Consider the following 15,003-nt stretch of genomic DNA (forward strand, 5'->3'; position numbering starts at 1 on the left):
TGCTGCCCCTTGTGCTTTCCAGGGTCCGTGCCTGTCATTCTCAATGGAGAGTGAAAGCACAGATTCATAATGAAAACCAGCCCCCGTCGGCCATTGATTCTCAAAAGACGGAAGCTGCCCCTTCCTGTTCAGAATGCCCCAGGTGACACATCAGAAGAGGAGCCTAAGAGGCCCCCTGCCCAACAAGAGCCTGCTCAACCGCAGGCCTCCAAGGAGGTGGCCGAGTCCAACCCCTGCAAGTTTCCAGCCGGGATCAAGATGATTAACCACCCGACCATGCCCAACACGCAAGTGGTGGCCGTGCCCAAGAATGCCAATGTCCAGAGCATCATCACAGCGCTGACTGCCAAAGGAAAGGAGAGTGGCAGCAGTGGGCCCAATAAATTCATCCTCATTAGCTGCGGCGGAGCCCCCACTCGCCCTCCAGGACCCCAGCCTCAAGGCCAAGCCAGCAATGACCCCAAGAGGACAGAAGTGATCACCGAGGCCCTGGGACCAAAGTCTGCATCCAAGGACGTGAATCTTCCTAGACCAGCTGGAGCCCTTCCCGGGCAGAGATGGGAGAACTGTGGTATGTGGTCTGTAAGGCAAAGGGCTGGGGAGCTAGCCTTCCCTCTCTGGTGGTGAGGACTGCAGTCCGCCACATTGACGCTTAGGGCACACAGGCGTCTGCCCGAACCGGGGGAAAGTCTTGCCTTTCTTCATCCTAAAACCTTGACCCGGATCCTTTGGGCACTGTCAAAGGGGTTGCAATGTAATTTAGCATTTCTACTCCCTTCTTTACATTGGAAAAGGATTTGTTTATCGTTTCTAGTTATCCCCTGCATTGACCACATAAGGAAATAGGAATCTTTCTCCATCTTAATGAAGGAGAAAGCATAAGGAGGAAAAGTGACTTTCCTTGTTGAGATGCTCAGTCATGCTTTCATAAGGTCGCCTTGACTGAGCTCTAAGGCTCAGTGTGGCTCAGACTGAAATGCAACTTGAACCGTGCTCCTGAATTTCTCCCGACATCCTAATGGGGCGGAGTACCCGGGATGTGTTCCCTGTCCCTCAGGGCAGAGGTGATCCCTAACTGCCAGCTTCACCGGGCCCGCTGGGCTCGGGACCAGGCAGCTAAGCAGCGTCTTGGGTTGTTTCCCCCGTAGCTGGTGGCGAGGCAGCCGGCTGCACGCTAGACAACAGCTTGACAAACATCCAGTGGCTTGGAAAGATGACCTCCGATGGGCTGGGCTCCTGCAGCATCAAGCAAGAGGCGGAGGAGAAGGAGAATCGTCACCTGGAGCGGAGTCAGGCTAAGGTGAGCTGTCCCGTCCCTCACTAGGGCAGTTAGAGCTGGTGCAGGGAATTTCTAAGACGGGAAATCAAGCGGCCTGTGGAGTAGAATTTCCAAGTTCTGATATTAGCACTCACTTAGTGTGACTCTATATAATTTGGAGCTCCCTTTCTACCTGGGATCTTCCCCCCCGCCCCGCACCTCCCTCGCTCCTACCTGTGAAATTTCCTTGAGGGCAGACTCCTGTGGCTCGCTCTGTACCCCGTCAGCACGGGGTTTAGTACTGTGCCCTTAGTAGGTATTGAGTAAGTATTCAGGAAATAATGAAGAGGTCTCAGTTTGGAAAGCCACTTGAACTTTAAAGAGGTATCCCAACAGTATGAAAGGAATACAGCATTTTTAACAAGATTGTTTTATTAGAAGATAACTTAATAGCAAATAAAATGAGTTAGTTGTGAATTTTAAATACCTCTCCAGCAATCAAAATTGATTTGACCCATTTGTGTAGCCTGGGTTTGTTCTTCATGGTTGCCCTTTGTATATACCCTTTAATCCATCATTCAACAATATTTATTTTTTTATCTTTTTATTTTTTCCTTAAATAATTTTTATTTTTTTAACATCTTTATTGGAGTACAGTTGCTTTACAATGATGTGTTAGTTTCTGCTTTATAACAAAGTGAATCAGCTATACATATACGTATATCCCCATATCTCCTCCTTCTTGCGTCTCCCTCCCTCCCACCCTCCCTATTCCACCCCTCTAGGGGGTCACAAAGGACTGAGCTGATCTCCCTGTGCTATGTGGCTGCTTCCCACTAGCTATCTGTTTTACGTTTGGTAGTGTATATAAGTCCACGCCACTCTCTCACTTCATCCCAGCTTCCCCTTCTCCCTCCCCATGTCCTCAAGTCCATTCTCTACGTCTGCGTCTTTATTCCTGTCCTGCCCCTAGGTTCTTCAGAACCCTTTATTTTTTAGATTCCATATATATTTGTTAGCATACGGTATTTATTTTTCTCTTTCTGACTTACTTCACTCAACAGTTTTTAAAAGGGAAGATTTACGTGGATGTGTACATAGGTGAAAACTGAGCTGTTCACTTAGAACTTGTGTACTTTACAAAGTTATAGCTCAATTTTCTAAAACATGGATGATCAGATCTTTGCCTGCGACTTAGCCAGATGTGTGCCCTGCTGACATTTGTCTGTCCCATACCCTTGGGAATATTTCTCTTGTACAAACATTGAAAGGAGGTGGGTTTATTCACATCACATCAGGAGTAGAAATCAGACTAAGACCTAAGTCCCTCGACGCTCAGGTCTGAAAAATGGGTGTAGTTTTAACATACAGTTGATGCTTTAAGAGTCATAACATGTACCCAGACTTTCCTGAGAGGTTTCAACTGACAAAGACTGGACTTCTAATTATTATTGGGCAATATCTTCAAAAAAATGACTGACGACAGAGAAGTGGTTCTATGTTTGGAGACTGGATTAGATCACCTCTAAGATTCTCCCTAACTCTAAAATTTTATTCCATGGAATAGTGGTCTCAGGTGATTTGTTTCCAGTACAATTCTATGGGATAAAATGTTTCTCTAGGGGATGTTCTTTGGGGTGGGGTGGGGCGGGCGAGGTCTTGTGAACTCTCCGTGTCATCGCCTTTTCTCTTTCCCTTTGGCTTCTCAGAACGCTCAGGTTGAGGGGCCCCTGGGAGCATCGGCAACCTGGCCGGACTCCGTGTCTGAGCGGCCACCCTACTCTTACATGGCCATGATACAGTTTGCCATCAACAGTACGGAGAGGAAGCGCATGACCCTGAAAGACATCTACACTTGGATCGAGGACCACTTCCCCTACTTCAAGCACATCGCCAAGCCAGGCTGGAAGGTACCGTGTCCTGTAACAGCCACAGTCAAGGTCAGTCCGGCCCAACAGTTTGTCTACACGGAAGGGCAGTGGTCTGTGTCAGGTGCAGAGGGAGCAGTTAAGTGCCAAGGATGCTAGAACCTTCAACAACCATATCTTTTGGATTGGGACTCGATCCTGCCGAATCCAGACAAAAGCATCACTAACAGCCCTGTAACCACGTCACCTGTCGCTACCCTGGGTTGATGGAGACTCCAGTACAGCACAGAGCCCACTTCTGTGCTACACTGAACAGCAGCTGGAGTGACTAAGTAGCTTTGTGAAAATATATTAATGAAAAAAAAAATCTGTAGGCCTCACGATCCAAAGATTCACCTTCTATAAAGTCACATTTCTTCTCCAGAAGGCGGGGATCTTTTCCTCCCGCTCACGGGAACACAGATGCCTGGGAGCCATAGCTCACACGGGACTCAGAGCCGCAGCGTAGGTGCCCCAACAGATGCTCTGTCCCAGGCCAGCGGGCTTTTGTATTGTTTTCCCCACAGCAGGACAGTTAACCTCACACTCACCTCAACTGAATTCCCCAGCAGCATAATTTTTCTTTTTTTTGGCCACGCCACGTGGCTTGTGGGATCTCAGTTCCCCGACCAGGGATTGAACCCGGGCCACAGTAGTGAAAGCCCAGAATCCTAACCACTAGGCCCCCAGGGAGCTCCCTGGCATCGTAATTTCTTCACTCGCCTCTCTGGCTACTGGTTGCCACCCACAGCCTCACTCCTCTTTCCCAGCCCCTGACAGCTGTCCAGGTCTCTGCTTTATCGCCCCCTCAGGAATGGCCCCAGTCTCTGTCCCTACTGGGCAGACGGGTTGATGGCTCCGGTTGCCAGCTCTGCCACGCGGAGTGTCACAGGAGCTGCCGATAGGCACGGTTACGAGGACACAAGGCCTGGGCCTGATTTCCTTGGGGGACGTCGGCGGTGGTGTTTGCAAAGCCAAAGTAGCTGATGAGTGGCATCCTCTACTTTCAGAATTCCATCCGCCACAACCTCTCCCTCCACGACATGTTTGTCCGCGAGACGTCAGCCAACGGCAAGGTCTCCTTCTGGACCATCCACCCCAGTGCCAATCGCTACTTGACGCTGGACCAGGTGTTTAAGGTAAGCATCCAAATAGGCCAGTGTTGGAGGTCATGAGATCCATCGCGAAAGGAAAGAAGTCCTCTTGGGACGAGCTCATCCGATCAGGGTAGAGTTAAAGGCCAGCCAGCCCGTAAGGGATGGTACACTTCTCTGCTAGACCAGGCCACAGAGAGGACTCTCTGATCCAAACACGGGACCTCCTGGGGCAGTGTTGCCCTGTGATAAGAACTGCCTGGAACACTTGTTAAAATACAGCCTCCTGGGCCCCTCTCTTGGGGCTTCTGACTCAGTAGGCCTGGGATGGGCCCAGGAATATGTGTTTTTAGCAAGAATCTCAGGTGATTCTTACAGAGGAAGTCTGGGAAACCTGGTTTTTAAAAAGCCCTTCTTTAGGCCGGAGAGCAGAAACGAAGCCCCCTGAATCTCTCATCAGAAGCGACTGCTTTGGAGTTTCAGAGCGCCCACAAGGGCGCCGCTAGCTGCCCTCGTCCTCCCGGGAGGGACCGTTGTTGAGGGTGGCCCTCGGCGTCCATCAGGAATAGGTTTACCCGGTCTGGTCAGCTTGACTGCACTGGTGGTAACTCCGTCTTGTTTCTCTCCCACGATGCCTGACCACCACCAGCCACTGGACCCAGGGTCTCCACAATCGCCCGAGCACTTGGAATCAGTAAGATTCTTTCCCTCCCGCTCGGGGCTCGGCCTTGCCTCCTTTCCACGCTCAGCATGGCTTCGGTGACAGGGACAAGACATTAGCAGGAAAGGGAGCCTGTGGCTGTGTGCCTGCCAGCCCTGAACGCAGGGCACCTGAGCTGCTGGGTGTTCAGGACACGTGACCTCCACCTCCTTCTGCTCCCGTGGGCTCATCACGGTGCCCCAAGCAGCGCGGCGCGTGGCAGGAGAACCCGCCATAGTCTCCCTGCAAGATGGTGACCACGGTGCATGGCACGGGCCTGGAGGGGCGGCCGTCTTTGCTCTCACTTCTCTACCTGGCTTTTCTCTGCCCCTCATAGAGCTCCGTGCTTTGCATCCCGGGGGTGAGGACACCTGGATGAGGTGGTAGGACCGCCCACTGCCGTGTGTCTGTGCCACCACCTGCCCAGGGCCAGGCGGTCGGTTCGCTCCATGCCCGGTACCGGAGCAGCTGGTGGGGTCGCCTGCCTCGTCCCCCTGCGTCTCTGACCTGGTCTCTTTCTCCCCCTCTCTGCCCCAAACAGCAGCAGAAACGACCCAACCCTGAGCTCCGCCGGAACGTGGCCATCAAAACCGAACTCCCCCTGGGCGCACGTTAGTATGGGGGAGCCTGGTCCCGGGGGGCGCACCTGTAGGGAGCAGACTCGGGGGTCCCAGCCCAGGGAAGGAGAGCAAAGATCCCGTAGCCTGGAAGGGGCCTGTCCCTGGGTCCTGCTCCTGACCCCTCCCGGTCCCCCCCAGGGCGGAAGATGAAACCTCTGCTGCCGCGGGTCAGCTCGTACCTGGTGCCCATCCAGTTCCCAGTGAACCAGTCCCTGGTGCTGCAGCCCTCGGTCAAGGTGCCGTTGCCCCTGGCAGCCTCACTCATGAGCTCAGAGCTCGCCCGCCACAGCAAGCGAGTCCGCATCGCCCCCAAGGTCAGTGCCTCGGGTTCTCTCTGAGCAGAGAGTCCAGTCAATTAGAGATTCTGCCAAGTGACCCTTGAGAAGCTTATACGTCTAGTTGGGACAAGGCACCGGCGCATAGGAAAGTGCAACAGCATCATAAGAGCTAACAAGGAACCTGCCGTAGGACGTAAGGGATGTTGGAGGGCCCACCCATGCCTGATGAGTTTACAAGAGCTCAGACAAGGGTGATTATAACAGATGGGCTGGGACGGTTCAGGAGGAGTTCACAGGGAAGGAGGTTTTACAAAGTAGATTTGGGCAGCAAGCAGGTGTGGAGAGGGCCTTTATTTTTTCTTTTTTAAATTTTTATTTATTTATTTTTGGCTGCACCACGCAGCCTGAGGGATCTTAGCTCCCCGACCAGGGATCGAACCCTCACCCGCTGCACTGGAAGCTGGAAGCGCGAAGACTCAACCACTGGACCGCCAGGGAGGTCCCTGGAGAGGGCTTTATAATGGGCATGCCCTGGAGGCCCCCAGTAACCATGGTCTAGTGATGGGCCAGTCTAGCTCTGGGTTTCTCAGCCTCCATACAGCTGACATTTAGGGCTGGATAATTCTTTGTTGGGGGTGGAGGGGTGCTGCCCTGTGCACTGAAGGGTGTTAGCAGCATCCCTAGTCTCTCCCCACTAGATGTCGGGGGCACCACCTGGTGTGACAATTAAAATGTCTCCAGGTGTTGTCAGATGTCCCCTGGGGGGAGTTGCTCCTGGTTGAGCATCAGTGGTCTAGCCTCGAGGGCTGAGGACAGTGAGTGAGGACCGTGCCGTGATGCAGAGAAGGATTTGCGAGCAGGAGCTGGCCGGTAACAAGTACAGGAAGGGCCCCTGTGCCCCTTTCTCTGAGATGGAAGTAGCGGGGGCTCCAGATAAAGAGCCTTGGGTTTGCTCTTGTTTTTTGTTTTCGTTTTGTTCTGTTGTTTTTGGTTTTTTGGTTTTGGGGTTTTTTTGGCCGTACCACACAGCATGCGGGATCTTAGTTGCCGGACCAGGGATCAGACGCCTGCCCCCTGCAGCGGAAGCATGGAGCCTTAACCACTAGACCGCCAGGGAAGTCCCTGTTTTTGCTTTTGTTTTTTTAATTTAAAAAATATCATTTTAGGGCTTCCTTGGTGGCGCAGTGGTTGAGAGTCCGCCTGCCGATGCAGGGGACACGGGTTCGTGCCCCGGTCCGGGAAGATCCCACATGCCGCGGAGCGGCTGGGCCCGTGAGCCATGGCCACTGAGCCTGCGCGTCTGGAGCCTGTGCTCCGCACCAGGAGAGGCCACAACAGTGAGAGGCCCGCATAACGCAAAAAATATACATATGTATCATTTTAATATACATAAAAGTATACCTACGAGCATAGATAATTTTACATAAATGCATTCCTGTGGTTGTAGCATGTACACTGTTTTCGTTTCAATGCAGTCTTTTCCATCTCCTTTTCTTCTTTTTGCTTCCCCTCGCCTCACCTTCACCCATGTCGCCCCTGCTCCCCGTGATAAGCCATGTTGACAGTTTAGCATGCTTTCTCCCACTTGTTCATGCTCTTAGTATACTCTGCATACACCGATCGCCACAGCCATGTTATACACGCACACACCACACACAGCGTTGAAAATGGGATCGTATTACACTTTTTTTTTTTTTAATTTATTTTTGGCTGTGTTGTCTTTGCTGCTGTGTGCAGGCTTTCTCTAGTTGCGGCGAACGGGGGCTACTCTTCGTTGTGGTGCGCGGGCTTCTCATTGCAGTGGCTTCTCTTGTTGCAGAGCACGGGCTCTAGGCGCGCGGGCTTCAGTAGTTGTGGCTCACGGGCTCTAGAGCTCAGACTCAGTAGTTGTGGCGCACAGGCTTAGTTGCTCCGCGGCACGTGGGATCTTCCCGGACCAGGGCTCGAACCTGTATCCCCTGCATTGTCAGACGGATTCTTAACCACTATGCCACCAGGGAGGCCCTACACACACTTTCTGCCCCAGGGAAATTCTCCCAAGTCACTTGGCATCACTTTAATTTATTGTTTTTTGTTTTTTACTTTTTTGAGGGGTTTTTTTGTTTTTTAATTTTATTCTTTGGCCGTGGCAGGCAGCATGTGGGATCTCAGTTCCCCAACCAGGGATAGAACCCGTGCCCCCTGCAGTGGAAGCGCAGAGTCTCAACCACTGGACCACCAGGGAACTCCCTAATGCATTTTTTTTTTAATTTATTTATTTTATTTATTTATTTTTGGCTGCATTGGGTCTTTGTTGCTGCACGCGGGCTTTCTCTAGTTGCGGCGAGCAGGGGCTACTCTTCGTTGCGGTGCGTGGGCTTCTCACAGTGGTGGCTTCTCTTGTTGCGGAGCTCGGGCTCTAGGTGCGTGGGCTTCAGTAGTTGTAGTACACCGGCTCAGTAGTTGTGGCTTTCAGGCTCTAGAGCACAGGCTCAGTAGTTGTGGCGCATGGACTTAGTTGTTCCGCGGCATGGACTTAGTTGTTCCGCGGCATGTGGGATCTTCCCGGACCAGGGCTTGAACCCGCGTCCCCTGCATTGTCAGGCGGATTCTTAACCACTGCACCACCAGGGAAGCCCTGCATTGTTTTTTAATGGCTACATAATATTCCATGGTGTGGCTCTGCTGTACGTTTTCCAACCATTCCGCTTTCACGGGCACATTATGTTTCTAGGTCTTTTTGCCCTATGGCGAACATTGCAATAAATATCTTTGCAAGTATCTTTCTTACTAGTGTTTTTATTTCTGTGGGAGAACCAGACATGAGATTGCTGAGTGAACAGTTATTTTAAAGTTTATTAAATATTGCAAGATTGGCTTCCAGAAAAATCTGTGATAATTCACACATCCACCAACAAGACCTATGTTTGCCAGCCATGGGTGTTATCAGTCTTTTTAATATTTGCCCCTCTGTGGTGTATGAAGGACAGCTCCTTGTTTCATTCTATCATCCTTTGCTTATCGGTAAGTCAGCACCTGCTCACTGCGTTTGGTCACTGGGAATTTTTCACTGTGAGACGATTATTTATGGACATGGCCCATCTTCCTATAGGGTTTTGCTAATAATTTGTGATTTCTTTGTTATTAAAATATTAACCTGTCTTTTAAGATTTTTTTTTTTTTCTGTACGCGGGCCTCTCACTGTTGTGGCCTCTCCCGTTGCGGAGCACAGGCTCCGGACGCGCAGGCTCAGCGGCCATGGCTCACGGGCCCAGCCGCTCCGCGGCATGTGGGATTCTCCCGGACCGGGGCACGAACCCACGTCCCCTGTATCGGCAGGCGGACTCTCAACCACTGCGCCACCGGGGAAGCCCCGATTTTACATTTTTATGGAGTCAAGTATGTCTCTCTTCTCTTTTACAGCCTCTGGGTTTCCAGTCTTGGTTAAGAAGTTCACCCCCCGCCCCTCAGATTGTACATGTAGTTTCCTAGATTCTCTTTCAGGATTTGTGTGGTTTTAATTCTTCTGTTTAAGTCTTTGTATATGGTATGAAACAGCCATTTATTTTCTCTCAGATGGATACTAATTATGCCAGCACCACAGGAAACGCTGTCTTTTTTTTTTTTATTTTATTATTATTTACTTAACTTATTTATTTTTGGCTGCGTTGGGTCTTCGCTGCTGTGGGTGGGCTTTCTCTAGTTGCGGCGAGCGGGGGCTACTCTTCACTGCGGTGCGCGGGCCTCTCATTGTGGTGGCTTCTCTTGTTGCAGAGCACGGGCTCTAGGCGCCAGGGCTTCAGGAGTTCTGGCACACGGGCTTAGTTGCTCCGCGGCATGTGGGATCCTCCCGGACCAGGGCTCGAACCCGTGTCCCCTGCATTGGCAGGCGGATTCTTAACCACTGCGCCACCAGGGAAGCCCAGGAAACGCTCTGTCTTTTACCCCCAGAATTGAACTACCACCTTCATCATCTAGTCTCATGTCTAATAGTCTTGAAGACTTTAGAAAGACAAAAGAGGATGAGTACCCGCATGTCACTTGTCTTAGTCATGAACTTGTGTCCCACCCGCTGCCTGGTTGAATCTCCAGACCTGGCTTTCACCTTAACCTGCTTCCCTTCCAGGTGCTGCTCGCGGACGAGGGCGTCGCCCCTCTGCCCACGGCAGGACCAGTGAAAGAGGAGAAGCTCCTCCTTGGAGAAGGGCTGTCTCCTCTGCTTCCAGTCCAGTCCATCAAGGAGGAAGAAGTGCAGCCTGGGGAGGAAACGCCACACTTAGGGAGACCCATCAAAGTCGAGAGCCCGCCCCTGGAAGAGTGGCCCTCGCCCTGCCCATCTGTCAAGGAGGAATCGTCCCCCTCCTGGGAGGATTCGTCCCACTCCCCCATCCCCAGGCCCAAGAAGTCCTACAGCGGGCCCAAGTCCCCAGCCCGCTGCGTCTCTGACCTGCTCGTCATCAAACGCAGGGAGAGGAGGGAGATGAGCCGGTCTCGAAGGAAACAGCACCTCCTGCCCCCCTGTCTGGACGAGCCGGAGCTGCTCTTCTCCGAGGGCCCCGGGACTTCCCGTCGAGCCACAGCAGGGTCCTCGCAGCCTGCCTCCCAGCTTGGCTCCTCCCAGGAGGAGGGCGGGCCTTTCAAGACACCCATCAAGGAGATGCTGCCCATCTCCTCCACCCCGAGCAAATCTGCCCTCCCCGTGACCCCCGAATCCTGGAGGCTCACACCCCCGGCCAAAGTTGGGGGGCTCGATTTCAGCCCCGTACGAACCCCCCAGGGTGCCTTTGGGCCCCTGCCGGACTCGCTGGAGCTGGCGGATCTCAGCGCCACCCCGCTGAAAAGCGTCCCCCTCTTTGACTCCCCCCGAGAGCTCCTCAATTCCGAGCCCTTTGACATCACTGCTGACCCCTTCAGCGGCTGTCCCTCCTCAGATATGGAGGTCCCCAAGCCAGGCTCCTCCGAGCCGCAGGTTGCCGGCCTCTCGGCCAACCGTTCTCTAACAGAAGGCTTGGTCCTGGACACAATGAATGACAGCCTCAGCAAGATACTGCTGGACATCAGCTTCCCCGGCCTGGAGGAGGACCTGCTGGGCTCCGACGACGTCGGCTGGGCTCAGTTCATCCCCGAGCTGCGGTAGAGACAGGACCGCACCGCTCAAGCCGGCGGCTCTCCGGGCGCTCTGCGCCAGGACAGCAGGCGGGGGCCGTCTGCTCCTCCAGCCCACCTGGCCTGGTGACGCCAAGGCAGGCGTCACGCCAGAGCCGCCACTGGGCCTTCTGCAAGCCGCGAGGTCCTGGTGACCAGTCTCCGTGCCACCCACTCCCCAAGAGAATCTGATTCCTCCCTCCCTACTAGGAGCTGCGGGTGGGAACAGCAAAAACAAGGGTGAAAAGAGATGAGGAGCCCCCCCCCCGCCCCCGACTGTTTGTGCCTGTGCCCAGCCACCCTCCACCTTCCCTGCTGCGGGCAGGGTGGCCCTTGTAAATGGTGTATATGTTCCTAATTATCCTCTAATTATAAACGTAAACCTATCTCCTTAGATCATTATCTAGAGACTGCCAGAAGGGGGTCACGATAACCAGGAGGTTCAGTTCGCTTCTGTTACTTGCTTTTGGTTCCTGCAGTAGGAAGGGCTGCAGTGCACAGTTCCTCCCAGGTCCCTCCCTCAAGGGTTCCTCACTGTAGGTGCCCCGATACGCGAGTCAGCCTGCCAGGATCCCTCCTACTGCCACTGCCTCCCACCTGCCCACGTTTCCAAGTCAGCTTTCCTGCAAAAAGAAATCCTGGTGAAAGGGTCTTTTATTATGGGTCAAGAGTGGGGCGGGGGCAGGGAGGCACCTGGAGCAGAGTGGGTGCCCAGATGTGCCCGAGAGACGTTTCTCTGATAAGGTCCCTGATCATGCCAGAGAGACGAGTTAGGAGGCGGAGGCCGGCTGGCCTGTCTGCCTGCCTGTCTGCGCTGGTGCCGCAGCTTTGCAGAGAACCCAGCTTTGCAGAGAGCCGCCCTGGGCCCCAGCTGACCGCGTGCACAGCCCCCAGCTCCAAAACACTACTGTAACTACCTACTCAATAAAGCCCAGGGGCACATGCTGGTCTGTGGCGCGCTGGTGTCTGGTCCCTACGGTGTGAGGGGGCTTGGGAAGGAAAGTGGGTGACGATGAAAATGGTTGTGACAGAGAAGATGCAAGGCTTGAAGCCAACACGGAGCCCTGGAAGGAGAGTGCAAAGGGCTGTGGCCCGGTCACCTCCCTCCTCCGCCCTGGCACGTCCTCCCAGCTCAGCAGTCAATTGGCAGTTTTCCCAGTGCCGGGCCTGCACAGCCAGCCTCTTTGGGGGACCTCTGAACCTGCTGGGTCACTTAGGCCTTCCAGGGCTCCCTGAAGAAAGGCCTACCCAGGGGCACGCGCCCACCAACATTAGGGAAGGATGGGCCCAGTTACAGGCGCCTCATGACCACCTCCACCCCCAACCGGAGGCCTGGGAGCCAGCCCGCCCTGCTTTTCTGCCTCCCACCTCGAAGCAGCTCCTGTTACGAGCCCTATTCCCCACCTGCCTCACCTGAAAGGCAGCCAGGGCCCAGGGACTGGTGAGCCCTCCCAGGGAGAGGTAAGGGCCTCCTCCCTGCGTCTCCACCCAGGAAGCATCACCATAGCAACCCCAGCAGCAAACAATGCTGGCAAGAAGGTCTTCCCTACAAAGCTGCCCCTCCTGCAGGGAAGCCCAGGAAAATGGCCAGCAACCGGCAGAGATCGCCCAGGGGGCAGCGTGACCCGCCCGCATCAGAGAACCTTTCCTGAAGGCGGTGGGCGGGGCCGCATCTCTGCAGCTGCCTTTCTGTACCACACTGGGTGAGGGGCTGTCCCCAGCCCCACCCCCGCCTGCCCCCTGCCCGCCCTGGGGTGGGCCATGCTTTCTCCCCTCCGGGCCCGTGAGCGCTTGTCCTACGACCCTGTGAACACGGAGCTCAGGGCAGAGGAGAGGAAATGTCTGGTTATGACATCCAGACCCACCCCGCGGTGTGCGCGCAGACGAGGCCAAGGGGGCTGGGCCCAAGCAACACGGCCAAGGGGGCTGGGCCCAAGCAACACGGCCAAGGGGGCTGGGCCCAAGCAACACGGCCAAGGGGGCTGGGCCCAAGCAACAGGTGAGTTTTGGGGACAGAAAAGTCCTAGCGGCTTCCCTGGCGGCGCAGTGGGTGGGAGTCCGCCTGCCGATGCAGGGGACACGGGTTCGTGCCCCGGTCTGGGAAGATCCCACATGCCGCGGAGCGGCTGGGTCCGTGAGCCATGGCCGCTGAGCCTGCGCGTCTGGAGCCTGTGCTCCGCAACGGGAGAGGCCACAGCAGTGGGAGGCCCGCGTGCCGCAAAAAAAAAAAAAAAAACAAGAAAGGAAAAGAAAAGTCCTAGTGGGACGCAGAGGCATTTGGAGGAGCCTGGTGTCCTGAGTGGCACAGACTCAGTGCCGGCTCTGCTGCCCTCACTCTGTGCCGTGGGCAAGTTATTCACCCTCACGTGCCTTGCTTCTTGCATCTTTGAGATGCAACAAGAACACTTACTCGCAAGGTGTGAGGGTTAAATGAGATGAGGATAAGTATTTCGCAAAGTGTCAAGTATATATCTGCCACTGTTTATTTCACGGGGGGTGGAGGGGCGCCAGAAAGGAAAGGAACCCACATCTGGATGCTTCCTACACGAGGGGGATGCACCAATGACAGAGCAGCGGGGGACGGGAGGGGCGGGGCAGAAAAGCTCCAGCCCCATTCCCTGGAGAATGGTTTCCCTTCTGCACTCTGCTTGGAAGGGGCGTTTTCCCTCACACTACCTCAGGTCCAGTGTGCCTGGAGAGGAGCGCCAGACCCCAGGCAGGAACGGGGGCCCCAGGATGGGGGGATGGTGAAGGCAGAGTGAGGAAAGAGAAAATGTCAGCTGAGGAAAGAGCCTGGGAAAACACAACCTGATAGATGGACAGAGGACAGTCTATGAGGATGCGTGCAAATCATACCAAGTGGCCATGCGCTCTAGGCAAGAACCGAGAAAACGTCCCGTCCTGTCCCAACCCCCCTGCCCCTGGCCACCCGGTCCCGATGAGAATCTGGGTCTGGAGACCGCGGGCAGCTTGTCCGCTCCAGCCGAGGAGAGGCAGAGGGCTCCCAGGCTCCCTTGTCTCTCCCTAGATGGTCCACGCCCATGAGACCCTCCCGACGCCCCACACGTGGGCTCAACGCGAGTTCGTCCTCCCCAGGGAGTCCTCAGAGCTGCCCGGCCTCACTTGGCAAGCCTACCACCAGCTGGCCCTGAAGCTGCCACCCTGCGTGGAAATGAAGGCCAAGGTGCGTCATCGACTGGCCTGCCCCGGAAGGATGCGGCCCAGCACACCTGGGGCTTCCACACATGGCTGCATGTGGGACGTCTGCCGGCCACCTTCCCCGCCAGGCCTGACAGGCCCTATGACAGCAACGTCTGGCACTGGTTGACGGATTCCAGGGCCCACCGCCACCCCCGGCAGAGCCCCCGGTGCCCCCTCCATCCTGGATGGGTCAAAACAGCTTTCTGACCTTCATCTCCTGTGCTCCTCTCTTTCTGGACGCACAGAGAAGGCAGCAGGTGATTCTCAGGACAGTGAAGGAGCTGAGAGAGGTGGGGAAGCTCACGCTGAGGAGTGAGGTCAGGGCACCCCTGCTCGATGCCAACGGCAATGTCCTGCCCCCGAAGAACTTCAAGAAGTAAGAGGAGCTCCCTCCTCGGGGAGCCCACCCAACCCACCCGTGCCCAGGGGACCCCTCCCTCTTTCCAATTCCTGTTTCTGACGTCTTACCGTCCCTCCTCTGGTCACCTGAAAACTCAACTCTGTCCAAACGTAGCTGGAGGGACCGGGTAGAGGCCAGGGAATGACAGCCAGGGGCGGGGCTTGATTACTTAACGAAAATGTAGGGGAGACAGCTGTGTATTGATACGTGATGCCTGCCAGGCCCCAGGGATACAGAGAAATGTCATTCAGTCCCTGCCCTCAAGGAGCTTCTGAAAGGCAGCTACCAACACACGTGCATGGAAAGACAGCTCTCAACACCAGCCCACGTGTGCCAAGTACCCAAAGCGTGAGACAGACAACGGGTGTTGTGAGGACGTCAATTATTAATAGAAAGAGCCGAGAGCCCGAGGCAGAAGCTT

At 54.8% G+C, this 15,003-nt stretch overlaps 2 protein-coding genes across 7 annotated transcripts; both read left to right on the forward strand.

The window, feature by feature from the left end:
* Positions 1 to 69: 69 nt before the first annotated feature.
* Positions 70 to 10,973, forward strand: FOXM1 (forkhead box M1). Of its 6 annotated transcripts, none has more exons than XM_060305971.1 (8): positions 70 to 571; positions 1,149 to 1,300; positions 2,977 to 3,168; positions 4,176 to 4,304; positions 4,909 to 4,953; positions 5,501 to 5,570; positions 5,718 to 5,893; positions 9,963 to 10,973. In XM_060305971.1, the coding sequence occupies exons 1-8, from the start codon at positions 70 to 72 to the stop codon at positions 10,971 to 10,973; spliced, it is 2,277 nt and encodes a 758-aa protein (XP_060161954.1). The 6 variants fall into 6 exon arrangements, with proteins under 6 accessions (XP_060161954.1, XP_060161955.1, XP_060161956.1 ...); XM_060305972.1 differs by having other exon boundaries at positions 70 to 568; XM_060305973.1 differs by lacking the exon at positions 4,909 to 4,953.
* A 1,591-nt stretch (positions 10,974 to 12,564) lies between these two features.
* TEX52 (testis expressed 52) lies at positions 12,565 to 14,562 on the forward strand. The gene is given in 5 exon segments (XM_030834451.1): positions 12,565 to 12,601; positions 12,604 to 12,635; positions 14,010 to 14,181; positions 14,184 to 14,327; positions 14,330 to 14,562. Coding segments are annotated over 5 exon segments (618 nt in total).
* The last annotated feature ends 441 nt before the right edge of the window (positions 14,563 to 15,003 follow it).

This window comes from Globicephala melas, chromosome 10, assembly GCF_963455315.2.
Source record: "Globicephala melas chromosome 10, mGloMel1.2, whole genome shotgun sequence".
NCBI lineage: Eukaryota > Metazoa > Chordata > Mammalia > Artiodactyla > Delphinidae > Globicephala > Globicephala melas.

Coding starts and splice junctions, on each gene's coding strand:
- FOXM1 (XM_060305971.1), top strand. CDS start 70: ATGAAAACCAGCCCCCGTCGGCCATTGATTCTCAAAAGACGGAAGCTG. Junction 572..1,148: donor GCAGAGATGGGAGAACTGTG/GTATGTGGTCTG, acceptor TTTCCCCCGTAG/CTGGTGGCGAGGCAGCCGGC. Junction 4,305..4,908: donor CGCTGGACCAGGTGTTTAAG/GTAAGCATCCAA, acceptor GACCACCACCAG/CCACTGGACCCAGGGTCTCC.